General features: G+C 36.6%; 1 protein-coding gene and 1 long non-coding RNA gene across 2 annotated transcripts in view; one reads left to right on the top strand and one right to left on the bottom strand.

The window, feature by feature from the left end:
• Positions 1 to 26,798, top strand: part of LOC123873837 (ATPase family AAA domain-containing protein 2-like) — a 32,136-nt gene extending 5,338 nt beyond the window's left edge. Inside the window, exons 8-29 of the mRNA XM_045918910.1 lie at positions 661 to 737; positions 1,198 to 1,332; positions 2,173 to 2,253; positions 2,696 to 2,789; positions 3,731 to 3,827; positions 4,182 to 4,460; positions 5,066 to 5,202; positions 6,307 to 6,518; positions 7,241 to 7,347; positions 8,654 to 8,832; positions 9,318 to 9,489; positions 9,815 to 10,003; positions 10,200 to 10,356; positions 11,007 to 11,173; positions 11,644 to 11,792; positions 12,732 to 12,749; positions 13,851 to 14,035; positions 14,261 to 14,424; positions 14,822 to 15,015; positions 15,852 to 15,931; positions 16,477 to 16,957; positions 20,964 to 26,798. Coding sequence (XP_045774866.1) covers positions 661 to 737; positions 1,198 to 1,332; positions 2,173 to 2,253; positions 2,696 to 2,789; positions 3,731 to 3,827; positions 4,182 to 4,460; positions 5,066 to 5,202; positions 6,307 to 6,518; positions 7,241 to 7,347; positions 8,654 to 8,832; positions 9,318 to 9,489; positions 9,815 to 10,003; positions 10,200 to 10,356; positions 11,007 to 11,173; positions 11,644 to 11,792; positions 12,732 to 12,749; positions 13,851 to 14,035; positions 14,261 to 14,424; positions 14,822 to 15,015; positions 15,852 to 15,931; positions 16,477 to 16,688 — 3,085 coding nt within the window. The 3' untranslated portion in view covers positions 16,689 to 16,957; positions 20,964 to 26,798. The remainder of the gene's footprint in view (positions 1 to 660; positions 738 to 1,197; positions 1,333 to 2,172; positions 2,254 to 2,695; positions 2,790 to 3,730; positions 3,828 to 4,181; positions 4,461 to 5,065; positions 5,203 to 6,306; positions 6,519 to 7,240; positions 7,348 to 8,653; positions 8,833 to 9,317; positions 9,490 to 9,814; positions 10,004 to 10,199; positions 10,357 to 11,006; positions 11,174 to 11,643; positions 11,793 to 12,731; positions 12,750 to 13,850; positions 14,036 to 14,260; positions 14,425 to 14,821; positions 15,016 to 15,851; positions 15,932 to 16,476; positions 16,958 to 20,963) is intronic.
• On the bottom strand, positions 10 to 20,225 carry LOC123873875. The gene is made up of 3 exons (XR_006797782.1): positions 17,290 to 20,225; positions 12,225 to 12,229; positions 10 to 20 (listed from the first exon to the last, which is right to left on the bottom strand). It is a non-coding gene; the product is annotated as an uncharacterized LOC123873875 (long non-coding RNA).
• Positions 26,799 to 27,366: the final 568 nt, after the last annotated feature.

The following is a 27,366-nucleotide window of genomic DNA, read 5'->3' as shown; positions in this document are numbered from 1 at the left end:
TTCTTGATATGTTGTATTTTCTTCCGCAGTGTAATTTTTACCTACTTCACCAAAGACAGAAGGGTTATGTTCTATGGTTATGAGTCTTAGTTTGCATAACTCCAGTGAATGACAAAGCATAGAAATATTCCATACGCTCAATTACATCTATCTCTACCGCACGCGTTGTCAAATCAAACTCTTATGTCAGGTTTTGACAATAATAGTGACATTGGTGCTAATTCAGACCTAAAAATAGTTTTGCTATCCTGTTCCTACAGATAACGAGAGATTAATAAATTAATAATCATAATCATTACTTTAAGACTTGGCAATTTAGAAATTATGTACAACCAAATTAGCATCACTACATATCGCGTTGTATCGTGGTGGTGCAATTTTAAAACATTTAACAGATGTTATACAAACTGATTAAATTATTCATTAGAGATTGATTAATTATTATATATTAGAGAGCCTCGATAGCTCAACGGTTGAGGAGCGGACTGAATTCCGAAAGGTCGGCGGTTCAAACCCCACTCGTTGCACCATTGTCGTACCCACTCCTGGCACAAGACTTTACACTTATTTGGATGGGAAAGGGGAGTATTAGTCATGATTAGCATGGCTAATATTCTTTAAAAAAATTACAAAATTACAAATTATTATAATTTATTGCAGTAATCAAACCCCAGCGCGGTCCACTCGGGGAAGGGGTAAGAGAAGTAAGAAGAAAGTGGACTGCCAACAAGACACAGGTAAGAAAACTAATAGCCTCAATAGCTCAACAGTGAGAAGAGCAGACTGAAATCCGGTTGGTGGCTGTTCAAACCCCAACCGTTGCACTATTGTCGTACCAGCTACTCTAAACACAAGCTTTACTCTTAGTTGGAGGAAAAGGGTAATGTTATATCTATGTCGAAAATAAATGATTTCTCAGTGATAGAGGGTCTTCCAAAACACGTAAAATCCACGTCCTTTGTTGGTTTTAAATGTAATAACCATTTGAAATAGGGGTAAATAGGGAATGAAAATTAGTATGGAAGTCCCTAATTAAATATCTACGAAATTTGGTTGAAGACTTTTAATTGAATATGGCGAAATACGTGTCTTAGGATTTTAGAAATTCCATTCTCGAGGCTTCGATATTTTGATATGACAGTTGACCATAGAGCAAATGTGGCGAGTCTTTTCTCATATATGCATGATATTTGCCAGCATCATCGTCATCATCATCGGAGTCAGGCAGCGTGTTGGGCATGCGGCCGCGTCGTTCCACGCGTACGCGCGCCGCACAACCCGCGAGGTTCGTGCAACTCGCACAGAGGGAGGAGCCCAGGAGCAGACCTAGAGGTAATCATGCAGTGTCTCCAGAAAAAAAAGGCACAACTCTGACACTTTTCAGCGGAATGATAAAACTAATCTGTTGAGATAGATCTTAAAACTGTTAGCCTGCCATGTCTGAAACTGGTGGTTAGTTTCGTTGGGTAAATATAGTACGCGACAGGTCAAGATAGTAATCGGGGTGAAGACGCCCCGCACAGCTCCCGCTCTAACCCGGTGCGGGAGACGTGCGAGGTGTTCCCCGCCTCATCTTCTTTGTCTAGGCTGATTTCCGCACTTAAACGTTTCCGTCTGTTGTGCGTGTCATTCCCCCGCCTCATACCCCGATTGCCATCTCGATCTATACTATACATGTTCGGTTACCGTAACGTAATTGCCTGTTATGCAAGGCGCGATTCCGTGCCACGCGGCAGATGGCAGACGGCAAACAGCAGCGGCAGACGGCATCCCTTTACAGTATTACTTTTTATGAGTCTGATTCCGACATAGGTATGACTGCAACACTGCCGTCCTAACAAAGAGTGCAATAAGTCGAGTTTTTGGGCAAATTGACTTAAGACCATATCCGTAATCAGGAAAATGAGCTCTATATTTTCGCCTTAGACGTCTTTTTTGTATCTTCAGTAGTTTCGGTTCTGTTGGTTATCAAAACTGCAATATGTAATATTACGATTTGTAAGTAGCTAATCATAACCGCGAATATCTCGAAAGTAGTCGAAACCTAGTTATTGCTCTCTTCGTTAGGACGGCAGAACAGCTGCCGACCGACAGCGCGCTGACTGCGTGTTCCGCGTGGCAAGAAATTGCGCTTTAAAGAGAGCCAAAATTGACAAAAAAATGATTTTTCAGGAAAAACATTTACGCTAAGAAAGAAACCATATAGCTTGAGAGAAAGAAAACCAAAGTTACTACGGAGGAAAACTATTAGATGTAAGTTTATGTATACAATTGACATGAATCAAATAAGTAAATGAAATAATGAGGGACTTTCCAGCGAACGTTCCATAAAATTATCATAGATGTCTGAATGCATAGCTCGCCGCAAAAGGCAGAAAAATACTGTCTGTGCCCTTTAGTTCGTTTTTTAGGTTATGTCAATCAATGATATAATAATAATTATGACGAGTAACTGTTTAGTCTATGGACATATTCCTACGTCAGCCATTCGCCCACATTCGCCAGTTTGCCATGCTTTCAGAGCCATCTATGATAATTTTACGGAACGTTCGCTGGAAAATTCCTCATTAAAAAAATTGCTTGCCCTATTTTGTCATTAACCTTTACTGAAACTAAAATAAAGTAACAAAAAAGTAATGAAATACAAAAGGTAAATAAATACAAAAATAGTACAAAAAAAATGTTAATTTTCCAGCACAATCTCCGTCAAGTAGCAGTAGTAGTAGCACGTCCAGTTCAGACACGGAAGAGGATCTCAATGTTTCCATGAAGAATAAAACCAAGGGCAGGTAAGGGCTTTCTGTTTTTGTAGTTAATCATGTTCGATCTAAATAAATAATAATCAAAGAGAAAATTGGTTCTGAAGAAAGACATCTAAATAACACATAAATGGTCCTCTCAGTTCAATTTAGAAATTGTTTCCACAGTGATGTTAGTTGAAGAGTTAAGTATCTATCTGGCTGACTGGCGCCCATTTTTTTCTTTTTTTTTTTGTACTTTTTTTTTAATACCTTATTTCTTTAAATTTTGGCGCTTAAAACAGAAACCTTCATGCCATCTTTAATTTTTTTTTTGGGTATCTTTGACATTTGTCGCCCTGACGTTCCGAAAAGAAACATTTTAGTTATGTCAAAAATATACAGTACATTATTGTTATTTTATTTATTTTTCTATTTTTTTTTCTAAATCTTTAAATTCCACCTTTTCTCAGTACAATAAATTTAACTTTCTATTCTGGAATTGAGCTCCCTTTTTTAACAAATCGATATATAAGTATACATATATAAGGTTTCTTTACAATCCCTTTTTTGAGCTGCCCATGCCATCCTTCATCCATCTTCTTCATGCAATTATTTGTTCTGAAATTTTCGTTGTGACAAATGAAAACCTTTTCTGTATATTTTCCAATCTATTGTGTAAGAATTATGAATTAAAAGCATTATATTTCTTATAATCTAGTGAATTCTTGGACGATTAATAAAGTTTCTGGGATTAAGATTGGAGAAAGCTAAGGTATTGTTTATATATTAGTCGCGTTTTTGCGTTCGAGTGTACATTTCTGTCATATAGCGTATCTAGCGTATCCAGAATCTGTCCGATACAGAGTAAAGGGTTCTGGGCTCTATCTCAGTGTCACTTTCACAGAACATTTTCAACATTTTCACAGAACAACAGTTCTTAGTTGCTTGCAATCAAATTCTTCATCAGTAACTTTATTTGTTACTTTCAGGCAAAAATCGAAGTCCATGAATGAAGATAAGAAAACAGACAGAGCTTTGCGGGACATACAACCAATAGAAGTCGATGGAAGTGTGAGATTTTCATCTGTAAGTCCCTTTTATAACATATGAATATTATAGTTCTTAATTCTAAGGATTTGAGAAGCTTCTTTTTCTTTTTTCAAGGAAAAAAATACTATTATATTTACGTGTTTTAACATATTTTATATACTGGCCTTTTTCTACATTATTATGAGCGATATGAAACAAAAAGGCATTCTGCATAAATAATTTATGTGGACATAATTAATTATTATTATTAATTATATGTCCTACTTAGCTGAGATTTTCACCCTTCCTTGGTATTATTTTCTACAAAATTTTATAATAATTACAGCTTAAAATTGAGCGCAAAGTTAGTCATGGCTCTAATATTATAATGAAACCGTTATTTATTCACAGGTTGGAGGTCTAGAAGAGCATATAAAATGTCTCAGAGAAATGATTCTGTTCCCCCTTATGTACCCAGACTTGTTCGACAAATTCAAGACACGACCAGCCAAAGGCGTCCTATTCCATGGGCCACCAGGCACTGGGAAGACTTTGTTAGCTAGAGCTCTGGCAAACGAATGTAGTCTGGTCGGTGGGAGGAAGGTGGCGTTTTTCATGAGGAAAGGTGCTGATTGCTTGAAGAAATGGGTCGGAGAAAGCGAGAGACATTTAAAGTTGCTTTTTCAACAGGTGAGAACAAAATGTAGTTTACTTCTGACACCATCGTTATTGTAAGACAAGTTTTAGCTTAACATAATGCCCATACCATAGACTATAGTATTGTTCATATTATATAAAATTTGTGCTCGATTATGAGTAAGACAAAAGATACAAAACGCACGAGAGTTGGAGAGATAGCGCTCAATAAATGTGGCCCAAGTGTCGTAATTTTGAGGCTTTACTTTGGATATTACGTATGTAACATATCTATTTCTTTTTTTACATTAATATCATTAATAGTATATATATTTTCTTCTATTTAATATGGAATTCTAGTTTGGTATGGTATAACATTGTCTTTTCAATGTACAAGGATCAAATCCTTTACTATCTAGATCTAAGCTTGTTCCCAGGATACAAAATGTTAGGGAACAGATAGTAAGATGTTGATGAAGAACTTTTTGCAACAAATTTTTCAAGAGCACCTTGTCAGTTGGACTAACTTTCGTTTATTTTCTGATTCTGTGTTTTGAAATTGTGACCTTTTCGTGGATATTCTTTGTGTCTATGAATTTTTAACTACAGTCAGCAAAATGATTATGATGGTATATGTTTTAATTCAGCGAGTGTTTTAGGCGAATAAGATGAAGCCCTCGATAATTTTCTTCGACGAAATCGATGCGCTGGCGCCGGTGCGTAGCGTGAGGCAGGAGCAAGTGCACACGAGTGTCGTCGGCACGCTATTGGCTGAAATGGATGGCGTGTGTGATAGGTTAGTATATAAATGTAATATGCCATCCATACTAATATTATAAATGCGAAAGTGTGTCTGTCTGTCTGTCTGTCTGCTACCTTTTCACGGCCCAACAGCTTAATCGATTCTGACGAAATTTGGTACAGGGTTAGCTTATATCCTGGGAACAGACATAGGCTACTTTTCATCCCGGAAAATCAAAGAGTTCCCATGGGGTTCTTAAACATCCATCCGCTTAACCGATTTGTAGGAAATTTAGTACCGAGGTAGCGTGCGTCCCTGGTATTGAACATAGGCAACTTTTCATCCCGGAAAATTAAACTGTTCCCACGGGATCTTTAAAAACTTTAATCCACGCGAACGAAGTCGCGGGCATCCTCTAGTAATTAATAACTATACAATGAACTGTCATTCGAATAGATTTTTTTTACCTGCCCGCAGTTTCGCCCACATAAATTTATTTTTTACCGGTATAAAAAGTAATCTACTAAACCAATATTCCCTGGGACGAAAGCTATCTCTTTATCATTTTTTGTCAAATCGGTTAAACAGTTGGGTAATGAAAAGCCAGCGGACAGACAAACACACGCTTTCGCATTTAAAATATTAGTATGAATATGTTATATCCTACCCATATTATAAATGCGAAAGCGTGTTTTTTGTTGGTTTGTCCTTCAATCACGTCGCAAGGGAGCAACGGATCGACGTTGTTTTTTGAATAGGTACAGTTAAAGACCTGGAGAGTGACATAGGCACTATTTATCCCGGAAAATCAAAGAGTTCACACGGTATTTAAAAAAAAGTTGTGTACGAATGCAAGCTAGTCACACTAATATTATAAAGGCGAAAGTTTGTGTGTATGTTTGTAACTCCTTCACGCAAAAACCACTGGACGGATTTGGCTGAAATTCAGAATGGAGATAGATAATATCCTGGTTTAGCACATAGGCTACTTTTATCCCGGAAAATTAATAAGTTCCCACGAGATTTTGAAAAGTCCACACGGATAGACTCGCGGGCTTCAGCTAGTTAATTATAATCTGAAAATCTGTACGCTTTAGTGTTCGCGATAGCTAGGTCAGGTAGATGGTAGATTTACCTATTGATTTGACATTTTCACAGAGGAGAAGTGATAGTAATAGGTGCAACTAACCGCCTGGACGCAGTGGACCCCGCATTGCGTCGCGCGGGTCGCTTCGACCGGGAGTTACATTTCCCTCCGCCCCACGCGGCCGCGAGGAGGGACATCCTGGACATTTACACCAAACACTGGCAACCCAGGCTGAGCGACGACACGTTGAACCATATAGCGGATATCACTAATGGATATGGAGGTTAGTAAGAAAATTCTGTCCCTTTTCATTCTAATTCGATATATTTTTAACCCCCGTGTTATAAGTTTGACGTGTGTATCTGTGTATCTGTCTGTGGCATCGTAGCTCCTAAACTAATGAACTGATTTTAATTTAGTTTTTTTTGTTTGAAAGGTGGCTTGATCGAGAGTGTTCTTAGCTATAATCCAAGAAAATTGGTTCAGCCGTTTGAAAGTTATCAGCTCTTTTCTAGTTACTGTAACCTTCACTTGTCGGGGGTGTTATAAATTTTCAATTTACACTTGTCATTCTAATTCAATATATTTTTAATTTTTAAGTTTCTGTATCTCCAGAGATAAAAAGGAACGGAAGGAAAAAAAACTTGAATTTATGGATATGGAGAATATGGTTATAAGGCACCTAAATTGAGGAAAAAAATTGGTTGTCTGTAAAGTCGGTTTACTGACGATAGTTGAACGTGACAACAAAGGCCGATTGTGCTTCTTTGTCGCTCGTTCCGCGCTCTCGCTTGCACTTCAAGCCTTACATGGAACGCCTCAGAGCGAGGTAACGCCGCATGAGTCATGTTTTTTCGTGCGTGCAGCCGGCTCTATCGAATTATAAGACGTTGTCACGTCAAAACTGATGCTGGAAGGGCGTGTTATATCCAGACTTTGTAGTTTAGAATTGACCAGCGCTTATGTTAAGACGGTGACCTTTTACGATCCCTTTTGTTGTTTCAGGATCTGATTTAAAAGCATTATGTTCAGAAGCTGTATTAAAGGCTCTAAGAAGAGTTTATCCACAAGTGTACGAAAGCGAATACGCATTGGTTATAGCTCCTAAAAATGTAAGTTGATCTTTTGATGTTTTACCAGCTGTCTCGCTAAGTTTTTCAAGGGAATATGCATCTTATTCTGTTAAAAAAAAAGTTCATATTCGATCGATTGTATTATGTAATAACCTCGTGTCGTTGCACTGCTTATTTTGCCTCTTATGAATCCACGAGAGCCTAATTTACATTATGATGTACTGTGCAGTCTTGTTTCATAAGTTAAATGAGGTATTTAAACCGATTTCAAAACGGAGGTTCTCAATTTGACCTGTATGTACATTACTATAGTGCGTTTCATCGAATAGTACTTATGGCGTTATGTTGGCTCCCCTGTCTGTCCAAGTCATTGGCACCATATTTGCATAAGAAGACGCAGATTTTGTTTATTTTCATTTGATTTTCCTGGATGAATGAAATGAAAATCAAATGAAAATAAACAAAATCTGCGTCTTCTCATGCCAATATGGTGCCAATGACCATCCAACAGACAGGGGAGCCAACATACTATACCACTTTTATAAGTCACTTCGGCAAAATTCGTTTTCGCAGAAATGCGCAACCTAACGACGACTAAAACTGAATGTACGCCAATGAAATACAGACCTTATTGCTTGGTGCTAAGATTTTAAATACAAGTACAACAAAAACTCGTGCTATATCGCTCATAATTCGCGCATGCAAAACATGGCGTTAGGCAACAACTAATAGCGGACGGACGTTCGCTGATTGGCTGAGATATTTTCGCTCCATCACTACCCATATTTAAAATGCAAAAGTATGTTGGTTTGTCCTTCAATCACGCTACAAGGGAGCTACGGATCGACGTGATTTTTTGCTTGGATATAGTTAAAAGACCTGTAGAGTGACGTAAGCTACTTCTTATCAGCATATCAGCGTCTTAAAAAAGTCGTAGTACTGTACACATTTTTCTCGCCGCTAACTTGACGGATTCTGGTGCAGTTTTCAGTGACCGTAGCCCTATTTCTCAGAAGGAATTTTTAAGCTATTGCATAGCTTTTATCGCGGGCTTTGTGCGCGACGACCGAATCAAGAAATTCCGCAACGAAAATAAATCTTAAACCCCCCCTCCCCACTCAGACCGGCACAGTGGTGCGGCGTTGAAAGCCGTGTTTCGTGTAAAGTCGTTTCAGTTCGGCAAACTTCGGCATGGTGTTTGTGTGCGTGCGATTAGACGAATGCGTGTAGACTAGCTGCTAACTGCTCATAACTGATTCTATTGCATAATTTGATAAAAAATGCTATGTAATAGCTTTACCGCGGCAGTCCCCGAGTGCCATGTATTTTTGTTTTTTGAATGTAGGTGGAAGTAACAGAAGGTGACCTCGAGGCAGCAATGAGCGGCCTGGTCGCGGCGGGCGCTCGAAGTAGTCCGGCGGCCGCGCATCGATTACCGCACTACAGTGTGCCGCTACTTCATACGCAGCTGCGAGCCATCTCCAATATGATACAGGAGCCACAGTCTCTACAGGGACTTAGAAGGTGAGCTTAAAAAAAAAGAATATTAGCCATGCTAATCATGGCTAATACTCCCCTTTCCCCTCCAATTAAGCGTAAAGCTTGTGTCAGGAGTGGGCACGACAATAGTGCAACGGGTGGGGTTTGAACCGCCGAACTTTCGGAATTCAGTTGGCTCCTCAATCGTTGAGCTATCGAGGCTCTCTCTAGGTTATGTCTATGAGCAACAGAAAGTGACCTCAACGCAGTTCTGTGGTACCTTATAGCGGCGGGCTCAATTACTGTACTACAGTGTGGCGTGTGCCGCTACGTTATACGCAGCTGCGAGCCATCACCATCATGATACTGTAGCCACGGTTTATACAGGGACTCAGAAAGTTAGTTGTCTCTAGGAGGAACAGAAAGTGACCTTATTTAAGGTTATTCATTCCATTTAGAATAAAGATTTTTGGTATATTAAAGTACAAAATCAAATACAACTTGAAAATTCCTTGATTTCTTTTGTTTAGGCATAATGACACACCAGCCGCATCGAATGTCCTGCTAATTGTGGGGGAGTGTGCGGAAACTCATTTAGCACCTGCACTATTAGCACAGCTTGAGCGATGTGCGGTGCGCGAACTGAGCGTCGCCGCACTGCATTCCGCACTCGCTTTCACTCAGGAGCAAGCTTTGATATCGGTAAGTTTTTGTTTGTTGAAGGAAGAAAGATATCAGTGTCTTTTATTCATTGAAAACGATAGTTGAGTGTACCTTAGTCATAAAAGAAATCAGATAATTTGCTTGTATTCGTCTCAAAATCAATTATTTATCTCATGAAGCACTATTTTGAACCCTGTTCATGTCTATTTGTTAAGGTCCAGAACCTGACCCATTGTAAAAGAATTTTTCAACAGATTTTTATATAAGTCTACAATGCTGCTACTGCTGCAAAGAGGTTGTCTACATACCATAACATAGACAACCATACATCATACATACCATAGACAAATAATGACCTTTTCAGATATTCTCGGAGTGTCGTCGCGCGGATCGTGGTTGCATCCTGTTCATCCGCGACATAATGGACGTGTGGCGCAGCTTGAGCGGCGGTGCGGGCGCGGCTTTGCTGCTGCAGCTGTGGAGGACGCGCGCAGCGGGGGATAACACCATACTTGTGGCCACTGCGCCTGCGCACGCTATCCTACCACCAGAGGTATAGCGCCCATTTGTGACTTGTGAATAAAAATACTTTAAAAAAAAATTATTACCTATATTATGCCTATTTCTAGAAATAGTACAATGTGTCTAACAAATGAACATTTTCTATGTGGTTATACCTCTTAAAAACAAGCATTCTTCGAAAGTACTTCTTACGAGGAGTCTCAAATTGTAGCAACTATTGGTTTCAGCTTCAAGAATTGTTCCCAGCGTACAGAGATTGCATATACAGGGTGCGTGAACCCACATCCTCCGAAGTGATCAACTTCCTCAAACCAATCCTCACTGAAGCACCCTTGGAACCACCTGTAGTTGAAAATACTGAACCCCCGCCTCCATTGCCTAGAGGTAGGTAATACTAATATAGACATGGTTTCTTGACCACATTAATCTTTTACAATATTGTAAGAAATGAGTGTGGTCGAGTAACCTAATTTTATCTTGTCTGCGTTCATTTCTTACAAAGGTTGGCTCGTGCACTGTGCTGAGTGTTTCATCACTATTCATTACCGTCTAGCCATATTATGAATGCGAAAGTGTGTTGTTGGTTTGTTCTTCAATCACGCCGTAAGCAACGGATCGATGTGATTTTTTAACCCCCGACCCAAAAAGAGGGGTGTTATAAGTTTGACGTGTGTATCTGTGTGTCTGTGTATCTGTCTGTGGCACCGTAGCGCCTAAACTAATGAACCGATTTTAATTTAGTTTTTTTGTTTAAAAGGTGGCTTGATTGAGAGTGTTCTTAGCTATAATCCAAGAAAATCGGTTCAGCTGTTTGAAAGTTATCAGCTCTTTTCTAGTTACTGTAACCTTCACTTGTCGGGGGTGTTATAAATTTTTAATTTACACTTGTTGCATTGATATATTGTGTAGTTAAGACCTGGAGAGTGATATAGGTTATTTTTTATCTGGTAAAATCAAAGATTTCCCAGAGAAAAAGGATTCTGGAGAGACAGTACTTACAAGGGAGTTCATAATAATTATAAATATTATTTCAGCCCCGCCCCCTCCCCCACCGCGCGAAAGTGAAGCAGAGATAGCGAGGAGAAAGAGAAAGGAAGATTACAAGCTGCGCGAGCTCAGGATATTTCTACGCGACATTTGTAGGAAGCTGGCTTCGAATCGACGCTTTTACAAGTTCACTAAGCCTGTGGATCTGGAAGAGGTAACGGCAATAATAGTTAAAGTTTTATTGTGTATTTAGGTACATAACTAACTAATCCTGGTCCAGTTCATCTGCCCGAAATTATTTAAACAAGATATTATTACATTTTTAGGGTTCCATACCCAAAGGGCGCCAAAGGGACCATATTACTAAGCCTCCGCGGTCCATCCGTCAGCAGGCTGTATCTCACAAATAGGTAGAAACTTTCTACATATTTATGAGATACAGAGCCTATTAACATGTAACTAACAAAAAACTTTCTACTAGAAAATTAAAATTTACACAGAATGTGTATTTCTATTCTATTTTCTAAATAATAGAAATTTCAAAATGGCCGCCATAAAAATGATAAAAATATAAGTGTTATTTCTTGTACGACAGTACGGAACCCTTCGTGTGCGATTCCGACTCGAACTTGGCCGATTTTTGACCTAAACATTCAAGTGGCTGAATTAATAGCATTGTTGCAGGTGACAGACTATCTGGACATAGTGAAGCAGCCAATGGACCTTGAGACGATGATGACCAAAGTGGACCTGCACAAGTACAACTGCGCCAAGGAATTCCTTGATGATGTCGATTTGATCTGCGCTAATGCATTGGAGTATAATCCTGACAGGTATGGATGATGGTCGTTTTTAACAAAAACTTTGAAACCAAGTTACTTAATTTTTTTTTGTCTAGGATGAGGAACTCGCCATGTCCAGTTGCCTAATAGGCGATAGATGTTAAATTTCGACCGTCAACAAGAGAAAAAACCGTGTAAGTGCGGGTTGGACTCTTTTGACGTGACAACGTCTTATAATTCGATAGAGTCGGCTGCACGCACGAAAAAACATGACTCATGCGGTGTTACCTCGCTCTGAGGCGTTCCATGTAAGGCTTGAAGTGCAAGCGAGAGCGCGGAACGAGCGACAAAGAAGCACAATCGGCCTTTGTTGTCACGTTCAACTATCGTCAGTAAACCGACTTTACAGACAACTAATTTTTTACCAGCTTTTAAAATTTGTTCCTTAACGCAAACTATTAAGGTTCAACTTTTCTCAGATACTATAACTCTCTACAAGAGACCTATGTCCAAAAGTGGACGTCTATCGCTTGATAATAACGATGATGACGATGTTAGTCTATAAATTAAAAAAAAAAATACCATGAGTTCAGACAATTACAACTTCAATCCATAACTTCGGCCTCTCGTCCCTCACGTTTTTTTTTATTTTACAACCTGCACTAAGGTCATTGAACACTAAACGCTAGTTGCATTATAAGAGGGCTAAAACAAGAGTATGGTTACCGTTAAACTTTGACCACGTAAAAAAAAAATTGTCTGACGTAAATCTAAATCTAATTGTCTCGAGGTAAATCTAGGTCCAAAGTTAACGAACCCCAAACTTATTCAATCCATTTTGCTTTAAATAATGTTCAAAGTTTAACCGTAAACGTAACATAACTTAATCGCTTGATATGCAACTGGCCCTAAATATGCATGCGTTCTCTATCACTTCATCATCGATTAATTATTTAATGTTTTTTTCATATTCCCCGGTGCCATACAAAGGGCTAGAGCGATGTCTAGGTATGGGCTAACAACAATAACTTATTAATAGTATTTTATTATCTAAATATCGTAATAATGTAAACAGTAATATATTATGTACTAACATCCTCTAACCTTTTGTGCATATCATATATTACTTTAGAAGTATTTTGCTTGTCTTGTATTGATGCTCTATTTCACGACGTCCGTTTGGCTGCGTTTGTGGCACGCAACTTCACAACCGCTTACGTTACGCACACAAATTGTGCACGCAATTGTGTGTGAGTGTTTGTGTGTGTGTGTGTGTGTGCGTTGTGTGTATGTTGTGGCGTGGGCACCAAGGCTGAACGGTCTTTGTGAAGAACAACTATAATAGCTTAGACATTAGATGGATTTATTTTGTATCTGGCAGTTGTAGCATGTTCATAGAATTAAACAATATTGTAGTTTATTTGTATTGTATTTTTTGTAGTTTAAATCTGGTTTATTTGTTTTTTACTCATATTAATTTAACAAAATAAAAAATACAAGGAATTAATCATACCAACTTCATTATCATTTACTGAATTCTGCTTTTGTTACAATTTTCACTACACAAATAAATAAATTCCGACCTTTTCTGCATAGATTATTGTACTTAGGATGGTAATACTTTTAGTTCTATCCTGTGTTAGTTTCGTGGACACCCAGGTCAATACCCACACAACAGTCTCTGCGTCATATTCCTCATTTCTGAGGGTTCTTCTTTCCATTAATAGCATAGTGGTGGGAGTTTTCCTTGTTTAATAATATGCTGGGCTAATTTGAAGTAAATTAGTACCTATAGGAGAGCTGTTTCATACAAAACTCGTGTTCTATGAGGTTGTCAAAAATTGACATGAAGTTGTAAGTAAAAACGAGATGAACCCCACAAATTTATTTTTTTGAATGTTCTGACCTATATATTTCCCTAATAGGTGAGTCCGCATATCCCTTCTGCGTTTCAGTGCTAGATTAAAATTAAATACGTTGTCCATTTGTTTCTAAAATAGAAAGGGACAAATACAACGAACATTGCTTTTGCATTAGCATGTTTGAATCAAAACCGAAAGCACGCAGAGCTCTCAAAGATTTTATTTAAAAAAGTCGATTTTGTACTAGAACGTCGTCAGACAAGCAGATACGTCACGAAGCGTGCGCGCTAAGGGACCATGCGCATGCGCTTATCGACGTGGAAATGGATAGCGACTTTGAGTTGGACTGTCAAGAGATAGCCAGGCGACGCGTCGAAGAAGGAGCGGCTGACAATGATCTGCCAGATTTCATCTACACTGCTTCGAATTTACGTAAGTGTTTCCTTTTAGGACATAATAGATCCCATTTTAGAGTAAATGGGGTCTTAATTTCTTGTAAACCTGGTCCCTTCATTGTGTTTGGCAACGCATTGGCGGTTCCTTTGGTGCTGCAAATGTTCATGGGCGGCGGGGCTGCGGTAGTCACTTAACATCTAGTGATCCGCTTGAATGTTAGCTCGCTAATTTAATATTAAAATAAATTCACATCTATTTTAGAGCATAGTTTGAACTCGACCACAGCCGAGCAGAATGACAGCAAGACAGTTCGGACTCCGCAAAACGGTGAAAAGAGTGAGCCGAACTCCGTGAAGCGCAAACGTAGAAGAATGAACGCGTGGTCTAAGGGACTCGTGGTCAAACGACAAAAGACTGTGCAGAAGGTAACTTTTTGAAACTTCGAACTTCTTGAGAACGATTTATTTGAAAGACCATTTATCTCTTTAACCATTTCTATTACATTCTACCGTAGATTTTTTTTTACCTGATTCTCGGTAGGAACGGCATTCCGAACCAGTGGCAGATTATTTTGACGATTCAAAAGCACTTGTAAAAGTTTACTTGAATAAATTCTGTTCCATATATTCTGTTCGATTTTAGTCTATTTTAATTGTTGGAACAACAATTCAATTAAAAGTAATCGTCAACTTCTTGAAAAGCGACAAAGCATTGGCGGTGCCTCTGTTGCTGTAAATGTTCATGGGCGGCGCCTATCACTAGATGACCCGCCTTCTCGTTATTTTTATTATATATAAAAAATATGTTGATGTTTTATTACAGAACTTCAAAGATTCAAGTATGCCGATAACAGATGAAGAGTCCAAAGAGAACAAACCGATCACGTCTACACCCCTGCACAATGGGTCCTGCAGTACATCAGGGTCTGACGATGACGCGCCTTTGCGGAGGCCGGCCAACGATGACTCACTGTTGAACCTTACCGCACATTCGCATATCAACCATGTTCTCGAAAGGTGAGGATATTCCAAACTAAACAGGGTGAACCTTCGCTAGCAAAAACGAAGGGTGATAGTACTGATCATTACTAATAAGATACCATAAAAAAACTACAAAAAAAATACAAAAACCTTGTATTTTTTAAAAGTTCACAATATATTGCAAATAAAACTAGACTGATGCTAGAGGTCAACGAATGTTCCGTAAATAGGTCACTCGAAGTCGCGCCGTAGGTGGGACATTGACCCGAGTTTTGTACGCTTTACCACGCTATACAAATGGTTATAATTGGCATTGGATTGTGTTAAGGTAGTGTAATGATCATGCTAAGTTTTTGGTAGCGTTCTGGTTTACAAAGTAAGATTTATTTTATACCAAACTAAATTTTAATTTCTTTAGTTTAGTTGAAATTTTAGTTTCTAGAGCAAAATTCAGGTCATGAAAGACCAAATTGAAATCTGAAACATTGAAAACTAATTTATTGCGGCTTTATTATTTTTTTTTTGAAAAGGAATGAATAATGAATGTCCAACAAATTCACAACTCGTAATTGGAGAAGCAAGAAATTAAGACAAAAATAAAAATGAAATGAAGTATAAAAACATGTGAACTTGGAGTGAAACCATTAACGGCTGATTCACATCAATAGCGTACACGTGACACGTACGTAGTGACGCGCGTAAACCTCTAACACACCGGGCTACGCATACGTCCACGCTTTACGCAAGCGGTGTACCATGTTTCATGCCGTTCCATGCATTACAACGCAATGCAATGGTACGCGCTACGTCTACGCTTCCGCATCGCTTACGCAGCCTGTGTGAACGAGCTATAAAATGTTTTTCTATTGCAGTCCGGCCAAGTCGACAGAAAGGTCGCCCACAAAGCAATCACCAAAGAAAAGGAATTCAGGCCACGAAGCCTCGAGTGGAGGTATGTACTTTCTGTTATGAATCAAAAATGTATTTATAGTTTATTTTTTTATCCCGGATACTAAAATGACGTTTTGTGTGTTGTCTGTTTTTTACGACTCTTCAATAGTGATGTGGTGCAATCGATACGTACCGATAAATATTTGTAGGAGTTCTTTTCAAATGTGGTGTTGAAAGTAATTCCAATTCAAATGAAATAAGTGTGGCTTGATTCTGAATTTATGAGTTTTACATAATATTATTGTAAAATTCCTTAGGTGAATTATTTTTTGTTACTAATTATTATTATGTAAGTCTTTCAAATAATACGTGATTAGTGGTACTTTTAATATCGTAATTACACATTTCGTATTTATTTTACTCGTTATGCACGAAATATTATTTTATTAAATATTATGAGGGCAACACTATTTTTGTTAAGCTGGTATCATTATATTTAAGTTTGACATTTCTAGCTGTCATTTTTGTGTCTGGTATGAAAAAATAGACTATAGTCTGACTTCAATCGCGCATAAAATTACAGACACAATTTTTTTTTTTTCACAGAAGCAGAGAAAGTACTGATAAACAAGACTGAGTTAGATAACATTCTATATAAGAACGCGAAAGCGCTGCGCACCATAGGCCTCGAGGCTTTGCTAGACATGTACGCGCACCTCGCGGCTGCGGTGCGCGCGTACGCGTGCAAGCGCGACCGCACCAAACTACCGCACGCTCTGCACGCGGTCATCACCAGATACTTGCACGCCAAGAAGTGAATAGCACGGCTGGCCTTCCGATGAAGTTGACTTATATAATTGCAAAATATAAGTGCTGACGAAAATTCGAAAACTGTTTTTAACTTGTATTTATTGACTTATGTTGTGCACACAATATAAAGAGAGACTTATGTTGTGCAATATCCACCGCGGATAACACTTGCATGTTTTATATCAAACCTTGAAACAATACTTGAAAGTCTTTCATGAATTTTGAGATACCTTAATAACTCCTACTATACTCTTTCCACGACGAGAAGTTAATATAAGTATCTCTCTGTTATGTAATGACAAAGACAAAAATGTTAATGTGCATTTACCATTTTGAGTGACCAACCAATCACAAACGAGTCTACGTTTTCCGTACAACTCTTTTCACGGCAACAAGTTAGTACGGAAAACGGTCGTTTGTGATTGGTTGGTCCTCAAATGCTTAACGCCTACTGTCTTTTTGTCTTTGTTACTTGTGTGGGATTACCTAACAGAGAGAGCCCTATATTAACTTCTCTCCATGGATACAGTATACAAGTGAGTTTGCACCAAAAACATTAAACATGTGAATGTTTGATGGATTGACGTGATGTGAATGTTGCAGAAAAACGGGTAAATTCTTTGACAGATTTCAAGATTTGATGAAGTGTCAAATAAGTCTGTTCAATAAATTATATGACAATGCAAACGCAGTTCGACACATTAACAGAAAACACAATTTTCAATATATTTTTATGTAAATGTTTCGTTAGTGCAAACTCACGGTTAGACTGCGTTTACCTAAAGATGAACACACATTTATCCGAGCCGAATGAAATGAATGAAAGCCTTATGAAGTCTCATGAAACCTCGCACACTTCCCCGCGTCGAATCGTCCGAACCTTCGACGCGCGGAAATGTGCGAGGTTTCATGAGACTTCAGATACAGAATTCTTAAATTCGTTTCATTCGACCCGTTCGACGCGTTCGGCTCGAGTAAGTGTGCGTTCACCCTAAGCGGGTGGAGACATGTTCAATAGACCAATCAAGTTGTTATATGACGTGATAATTTTATCATGATGTACCTCTTGAAACAAATTAAAACATTAACTCTCCTAAGCCGTCCAGAATTAAATTTTATCAATACCTATATAGATTAGGGTTAGTTGCGTAATGCAATTTCAATCAATAGATATCACGAACAAGATATAACAATTGACAATCAATGAGTATACAAATACAATGGGTAGCTATTTTGAATAAATGAACTTTATTTGACCAGTTCTTGGTAATTTAGCAAACTGTGTATTTTGGCCACTAGGAAAAGTTACAGAAAGGGAGTTTTGTCAAATTATTGCATTGAGCCCATCAAAGTTTGGCTACAGAAGATTGATCTAATTGTCAAACTTTGATTGCATTTGATTGGATTCCATTGAATTGAATTTTTTACTTCAATATAGCTTGAAAACTAGTAATGTAATTTTTTCTTAAGGGCTTCAGTAGTCAGTTGTAATGATTGCGATTGCGTGACGCAATTAACCACCATTCCATATTTCCATACTTTGACGGAAGGCTGTACCATTGCATCGGTGTGGTATATTTGTTTGGAATAGAACATTCCTTGTAAATGTTGTATGGGTGATAATGTTGGAATTATTTTAACGTTTAATTAAGGGCTAGTTTGTTGTTACAGGGGAGATTAGGGGCGGAATCATATAAATAAATAAGTAAAAATATTTTTTTATTAAATAAAACTTTTACAAGTACTTTTGAATCAAATGCATCTACCACTGGTTCGGAATTCCTTGCCAATTAACCAGAATAACATGCCATTTAACCAGATATCATATTTTGGCCCGCGTTTTGTCTATCGGACGAACCGAAAGAAAGTCGAACATAATAAGGGGTGTTTCACTATCAATGCCATATCGCAGGATTTCAAGAATATTCGGATACATTGTAATGCTGTCAATACCATCAATGTTTCCTGAATACAGGATCGCGATATTGCGTATCGCGATAATATTGACAGAGTAACATCAATATTATGTAGAAAATATATAGGATCTAAATTATGAAGTATGGATTATAGAACGCCGAATGATGCCGAATTATAAAAACTAAGACGAATTTATAATAATTATTCTAGGATATTTTTTTCCACAGCGGGTTTTTAAGTTAACAGTTAAAGTTAGTCCGAGCTTTAAGTTCGGCAAGTCTCTGAAAGGTGTCTTCAACAATCGTTACAAAGTTACCAATCTTCCCTGTAACAAATATAATATAAATAAATAATTTACTAACACTATTTATCTCGACATATTAGGGAAAGTATTAGAATTATTATTCATGATTACCTAAACAGCCAAATTGTGAGTAAAAATCGTATTTGAAGTGTTTCGCCTATTACATAGGAATATTTGAAAGTTCATTTGATTTTGTACCGGGCTCTGGAAAAATAATTATACGCTGAATACTTTTTTTTTATCTTAATTTTTTTTGGGACTTTTTATGCTGAATCCTGAATCTGATTACAGGGCTCTCCTTTTAAAACGTCTAATAATACAATGGACTAAGGGTTTTAGTTTAATTCCTGAATCAATTCACATGTAACAGGCGAAAACTTTTAGATGCATCAAACAATTTTGCCCTCTGGTCTGTGATAAGTACGTATTTTTAGTGTAATATGTAAAAAGTAAAAGGTTTCCATTGGTGCTGATTTGGTTGTACACGAAACTTTTGAAACTAAACTAGGAGAATATCTATTTTCATTTATGTTCCAGGAACGAGTCATAATGATTGCGACTGAATGTTGCAATAAAGAACTGAATAAAAACATGATTTTGAAGGAACGCTGTTTCATTTGTTTGGATTGTTATCAGTTGGCATAAAACTTTGGTTTATCGACTATCTAGTTGAATCTTTCACTTATAAACATTTCTAAGAATCTACTTTGAGGATACAGGGTGTTGAAGATAGTTTTCGAGGAAAATGATGATAAAAGATGTTAGTAAAAGAAGTTTAGTTTATTTTTTGTGTACTAACAAATTCGCACCGATATCATATCAGCTGGCCGCGTATTTATTATCATTAATCTGCGAGTTTTAGGCTGAGATCTATTGAGCGCGCTTTAACTTTGCTCAGACTTAAGACACTGTTAAAACGAGACAGCGTTATACCGCTGGCATAAACCTGTCTCCTTTTAACTGAAACTTAAGTCTAAGCAAAGTCACAGTGCGGTTTATAAATTTCAACATTAGTGTTAAAACTTACAGAAGTTGTCTTGCTGCTGAATGTTTGAACAATCCAAGCAATATGCAAATGACTTGCCAAAGCTATCTTCTGTAAGTTTTATTTCTAATACACTTAGCTTTAGGGGTTGAAGTTTTCGGAATTTGAGGGTTTTTAATATGGAGAGTGTTGCTAACTTATAATAAATCCTATTTAGCTTGTTAAATGTATAAGCGATTACCTCGTATAATCTTAATTAATGTTATATACATGAAGGATATGGTTCAAATGTGTGTGTACAATATTATATTAGGTATATTATAATAGTATGTATTAGTATTGATTAAAAAAAAAAATCTATTCTATTCTATTCTATTCACATCCCAAAAAATTACGCTAAAATGTATGAAGTGAGCGTATTAGTACGTACATTTGAACGCACTTGCGTATACACTGCGATCAAGTAAGGGTTTGTCGATTCCATTCGTCTAAGAGCCAGTTCCCACTTGTCGTCTGTCGGACCCGGATTTTAATCGGATGTTCCAGTGGCAGAACATTTTATATGAAACTATTCACACTTATCTGAAACCGATTTTGTGTCAAAATGTTCTGCCACTGGAACATCCGATTAAAATCCGGGTCCGACAGCCGACCAGTGGGAACGGGCTGTTACGTGGTGGCACATTATAAAATTGTTGTGGAAATTTGATTCTATGAATACAGACAATTTGGCTTTTTAGGTTACACGACAAAAGTAAAATTTATCTGGATAATAAATTATATTAGCGAATATACTAACGAATTATTTATATTGTTTAATCATGAATTAATATAACAGTAATTTATGTTATAGGTAGTTATGTAACAATGCGGAACTCTAATTTTTGCAGTCCTTATATTAATTGGCTGAACCACGTGCACTCCATATAGGCAAACAAGCTCCGCCTATCTTTGTTACCGCCTAACATTTTGAACAAAAGCATAAGAATAAAGGCGGCTACCCATCTGGTGAAAATCGACGCGTATTGAGTCAAATCAAATTATTTATACTTTTTCCATGGAAATAAATTAGTATAGTGCTTTCTCTGTTACGTAATCCCATACGAATGATAGAGACAAAAATCTCAGTGGGGTCAGTACATTATAAGTGAAATTTTAGCAATCTGTAGGATCATTTTATTTATTTGACAATAACTTAAATGACTTTGACAAATTATTTGTTACTTTGACAAATGCTCGAAGAAAGAGTATCTACCTACGTACAAAATGTGGTAATTTCCAAATAACTAAATAGTCTATTCACGATTTTTGTCTCATCTATTTTATCGTGTCCTCATGCAAACGCTATACAACCTATAAAATAAAACCTGGTTTACACCAAGCTAGTTGCTGGGTCGAGTAGAGTAACTTAGTACCAGCACTTTACTCGAGGCTTCACTCGGTCTGTTACAATCAATACTGACGGTTGCAGGAAAAATATGTCGGTGTATCTAATGTTATAAATACATATGTCAACTTGATTAGAGCTGCAGCTATACTAGTTTAATGAACTTTTTAAAAAAAAATAGGTACATATAGCCGATATAACATCTTATATTCTACAAGAAAAGATGTCCGTGGCAATGCGAATGTTTTTGCCTATGCAAAGAACTTATTTTTTACTAACTGATCCACTCCAACTTTAATTAATTTATGACAGTAATCCTTTCTTAGCGGGAGTTGTTATAGAAACATTAAGACAAATCTGTCTGACTTTTTGACGAGAATTTGGCGTTTATTGGTCCCGGCTACTATCATTAACATCTAATAATAATTCGATTCCTTACATCATCAGATAGTGTGTTGGTAGTGAACATAGTGTTCGTATTCATAGGAAAAATATTTGATGTCCAGGCAATATTGTACTCGTACAAGTGCACTGTCTCAACCAAGCACTCGACTGGTGTGAAGGCATGTAAATCAATCGTTTATTTGGTGCCCGCAGGCAAGTTTTTTCGCGGGTCTCGTTTGTAATAATTGTGTTTACACAGCTTTCGCCCGCGATTCTATTAGTGCACGATAAATCGAGATCGCTGTCTTTTTTTCTCTTATTTTATTAGTAGTGTCAAAACGAAACATACTTCGCTTTTTGTGACCTTTTGGTAATAGAGCTTAGACAGACTTGCCAACTTGTTGATTGCCAACTTTATAAATGGCTCTCTGCACTCTAGATCAAGAAGATATGAACAAAGGAGTTGGGAATTCTACGAGTCTAGAATTTACAATTCCTAGGTATGTTTAGATCTTCTTAGTAGTTGGCGCCGATATTGACACTTCACAACTTCTTATTCGATATTGATGTTGCAAGATCGTCAAGACGGTTCGATTTGTTTTTTAAAAGCAGTCATAATTTATTAGGAATTGGTTTGGTGTGGATATTGTTCCTGTGTCAAGACTCTTTATTGTATCGGCTTCACCTTTTTGTTAAGTCTGTAAATTTTAATTAATGGAATGTACAACGCTCACCACCGTAGACTTTTTATGTAGAGTTTTTGAATTTCGAATTTTTACTTTTTTATATTCGTTTTTAAATTTCTGAGTAACAAAGGTAATGATTGGGTTACGCGTGAAAAATTATGAAGTTATGGTTATATTGTAGACTTTAAATAACAATAATTTATTTAAAAAACTTTTACTTTTTATAAGTACTTAATTTTACTTATTTAAGATTTAAATCTGTTGACACGTGTGGCGTATAATGTTTAAAGGTGTAGACACACTGCTGGAGTGGTGTATCGTTATTCCGCAGAAGGCGATCGGATTCAAAACAGTTTTGATATAATAACGTCCATACTGCACTTACTTACTCCTTGACTTGTCAAGGTATCTTGTTTATGTCTTGCCTTTCCCTATCGTCACGCTAGATTACTTTGCAACACTACATCACAGTAGTTTGTGTGCACCTTAATGAGAGTTTCCTTCGAGCGCTCCCGAGCACGCTCCATATTAATTATGATGATTTATTTGATTTTATATTATTTATTATAGTATTTTAATCTACACTTCAAGGAAATTTTTAAATAATTTTAAATACGCATTAAACATTGTGTGACGAATTTGTGATACGTATGTTCTTTCAGTACTGAAGCGACTGTTAATGCCATCTAGTAGCGACATTTTGCAGTTATCGAAACTACTTTGGTTGCTAAATATTCAAATAAAAATGATTTAATTTTTATTTGAATATGTAGCAACTAAATATAATGAAATTTTTAGACGCTTGGGGATACATTTCTCTTACGTTTTTTATAAAAGTTTTAACTAAACGGTAACCTATATCAATGTAAATGATATAAACATAATAAAATATGTATTAAAAATGAATTAACAATACATAAACAATAGATAGATTGAGTGGGATGTGATATCGATGGAATATGCACATATTATAATAATTATTATTAATGATATAGTTACCTTATTCCAGTTTGGGATAAAAATATAATTACGTGTTTAATGTACCTTATACTGATTACTGTTATGAAATAAGAAAAACTACTGCCATTTGTACTCTATATTTATTATCTGTCAATGAATTTGGATTAATCTGTTAAAAATTCGATGATTCGGGCTCGTATAAAAAAACTTTATAGTAAAAATATAACACGTGTCAATATAGAAACAAATCGAAACAAAGTGATGCTAATCATACCGTCTCACTTACACACTTTACAAAGACATGCTGTGTAAGTGAGATCGAATGATTAATGCTGCTCTTTTCGATTAGTTTTTGTATTTGGTATGCGTTGTAGTTACAGAATATACATACATATATATTACATATGTAAAATTCACTCGAAATGTGCATTTTCATTACTTAAATATAAGAATTGTATATATTTTTCCCACTAATGAATATGTGATAAAAACTAAGATTTAGTTTAATTTCAAAGAGTTAAAAAGATAAATAAAAACACTTGTTCGATCCTAACATCGAATTTTACACTACAAAACGAACTTTTAGTAATACTTGTAAATACCTTCTGATAAGAAACATGTCTAACACTTGCAGAAATAACTCTTTATTAAATCATGTAATTAAAATATTAAAAAAGTATAAATTAAATATGTTTATAAATGTATTAAATTAAATCAGTTTTTTAAGCAGATTTCTTCTATTAATTCTACTTTCTAGTAAACTAACCCTAATAACAACATCGATTTGGGTATCACAATGAAATGAGGATAAAGTATAATATAAAAAAACTTGTAGGTAGGTATACCACAACATAATATGTTCTCAATAGCTAATCAACTATAACAAAACAAAAAACATATTTTCATCACTATCAGATTAGATGTTGGCTATCTATTCTACGTCTTATAATATAAATCTTAGAAAACAATTTGTTTTGTGTGCGATGGTAATGAATCGGATGGCCATGTTAGCAGAATATTTTTTCGGGACGTAAAATATGCGACATACTGTTTTTAAACAGTAAAAATTTACTGTTCTAATTATTATATTATTTTCTGTAGGGGACGTAGGGAATAAATTTCGTCTATAATTTTGAAATAGGTATATTAAAACAGTGGCATCTCTTTAAGTTTATAAAACGTCATAATCTGCCTGTCTGCTAGCAAAATCGAAACTTTTCTAGAATGTTTGAAAGGTAGTATGTATTTGTTAATCTCCATTTATCGTTAAACTTAGCCCGCTTCCATCTAAGACTGAATCATCACTTACCACCAGGTGAGATTGCTGTCAAGGGCTAACTTGTATCGGAATAAAAAAAACTAGATTTAACATTGTTTATGTTTTACGAGTTTTACATCTGAAGTTAATACTAGTTTTGAAAGAGATAACTTTTACATTATTCAATAAAAAAAAACCAGACGGTCCCTTAAAATACGTCGATATTGGATACCCTAGTGAAATATTCTCAGTCCACGGCCCTTGCATTACTGTTGTTTTCTAACTCATTTCGGTAGATTATTGAGTTTTTAATAACACTTTATTATTTTTTACGCTGACAAAAGATAGTGCTGTTTTATAATTCGAAAAAGAACACCATTGAAATTTGCATTATTGGTAGGTGTTATTTAATTATGTCGATATAAATTGTTAAAAAATAACAAGTGTATGGCGGCTTTAATGGAGTGAAAGGCGAATTAGTATTGTAGTATGTGGATGAGAATTGAGTACCTACCACTATAACTTTTTTTTATAAAAGCGATTAGATTAACATACGAACGAAAAGTGAAACTAAACGAACTTTAATGAAAGCTGAACATAATATTAGGTCTCTTCAAAAGTCTTTGGAATTAATGATCCGATTTTGAAAATTCTTTCACTGATAGATATAGCCATAACCCTTCCTCCTTTCGGCTTTGCCGTAGTCGCGTATAAATATACATTAATATCGGTGGCATGCATTGCATATAGGTAACTAGGCATTGCATACCCTATTATTTAAAAACATTCTGTTTTCTTTTTAATCGAAAAAAACTAACGCATTATTTAGTTAAATAATGCCAGAAGTCTGTTTTGTTCCCCTTGACGCAACTGGGAATTGAACTAAGGACCTTTTAATGGCGAAGCGGGTATTCGCACAGGTCAAGAGCAACATTAGACATTAGTACTTATTACTTATCTACCTAGTTTTTTATTATTTTAAAATATATACCTATATAAAGATATAAAATGAAAAGTTATTACTGCAAGTCGCTAATCTACAGATTATAAACCACAGACTAAAGGAAAGGTATAGACAATAAAATTAATCAAACGAGTGCGGATAAAAATAAGTCATTCACCTTGTCACTGAGCCAGTAGCTGAATAAAAATGGATTGCTTCAATTTGACGTTTGGTCGCAACAGCTCTGTCTATATTGTTCCTAAGTCTGTAAAAAAATTAAAACTCTTGCAGACTAGATGAATAGAACCAACTATCGGCCGATCAAATTAGTCTGCGGGAGTCTAAAGCTCTGGTCAAACAACTTGCGAAGACAGCGACTCGTGACAGTAGCGTTTTCTAAACTGCGTTTAGAAATTGTGATACAAGAAACCGTGTGAAAGGGACGCCGTAACGACACATAGGTAGGAGTGACAGAGACGACGCTCTACGAAGCAGAAATCTCTTTCTAAAGTTCGATGTGCATATTTCCTGCGGGTAGGTAGGTACTACTAGAAACAGTTTCTTGTAATACAAACAACAATGTATAGCTGCTAATCGAAGCATTACACTGCCATGCCAGACTTCAGTATGATGTAATGCCGTATTGCCGTCATGTGCCGCTGCCGTCACGCGTTGTTTCTAACCAAGGCTTAATTGTAAAGAGAACCTGCTTGCATTTTGCTCAATGTAATGTTTGAAGTGTTTGTACAGTTCTGGTTTTCTAGGATACCAGTGTCGTCAAAAAGCGGCCGCTATATGACCCCACCGCAGAGAGCGTTTATCACATCGATGTTACGATCACCGATCGATACGAAAAGAAAAACCACGTGATCTTCCAATAGACGTTTAAGTGACGTCATTTGACGGTTTAAAGCGTTTGATAAGTGACGGCACTGCTAGATAGTTTTTGACACTGACATAAGGATGTCTGTCAACTACCTAAAGTGGAACTTTTATATGGGATTTGTATTACATCATCTTTTAAAATAGGTACTGATATTGCTGAGTACATCTGCGCTTTAATGGGCTTGCACACGTACAGTGTAAAAGCACTGGGAAACCCCGTCATCTATAGACAAGGTTTAGTGACGTCATTTGACGGTATATAGCGGCCGCTATGTAACGGCACTGCTATCCTAGAAAACTAGAGCTTAAACGATATCCACCGTTTTTTAGTGTGTAAATTTGTATTTATAAAAACTGTATTTAATTTAAAAGTTAATGAATAAAAGGGTACGCCTTCATGTGATAACGATGATTGTGTTTTATTTGCCTTACTAGCTCATGTCTGCGACTTCGTCTGGGCGGATTTAGGAATTTTTTAAAATCCGCTGGAAAGATTTTCCGGCCCCGAGCACTATGGTCTGTTTTGCGGGATAAAAGTAGCTATCTCTGTCTGATGTCTCTCCTAGTCCTTAAAATTAAAGACCCATCGAAAATATCAAGTCCTTGTCGTCGATTTCAAAGAAAATAAAAGCTGAAAGCTGAACTGAAATTCAAAGATTTTCAAAAATGCTAGGAATCAAAAAAATAAGTGATTTGGATTGTGGTACTTACCTACTAAACGATAGGTACCTAAGAAAATAAATACAAAGAAACGAAAAGAGCGATAATAAGTACCTATACCTATTGTTTATAGGTAAGTAGGTACCTACTTAATTATAATAATAGCTAAATAAAACGCATATAGGTTGGTAGGTCCAAAAAATTAAAGGCCCGGATTCGAACCTTGGACTCCCGAATAGGACAAATTCCCGAAAGGCTGGCGACGCATTGGCGGTTTCTCTTGTGCAGCAAATGTTAATCTGTAGGAGGTAGTAATT

Source organism: Maniola jurtina, chromosome 17 (assembly GCF_905333055.1).
Source record: "Maniola jurtina chromosome 17, ilManJurt1.1, whole genome shotgun sequence".
Lineage (NCBI taxonomy): Eukaryota > Metazoa > Arthropoda > Insecta > Lepidoptera > Nymphalidae > Maniola > Maniola jurtina.
Note: the sequence above shows the minus strand (reverse complement) of the source record. Positions and strands in the feature narration are given on the sequence as shown.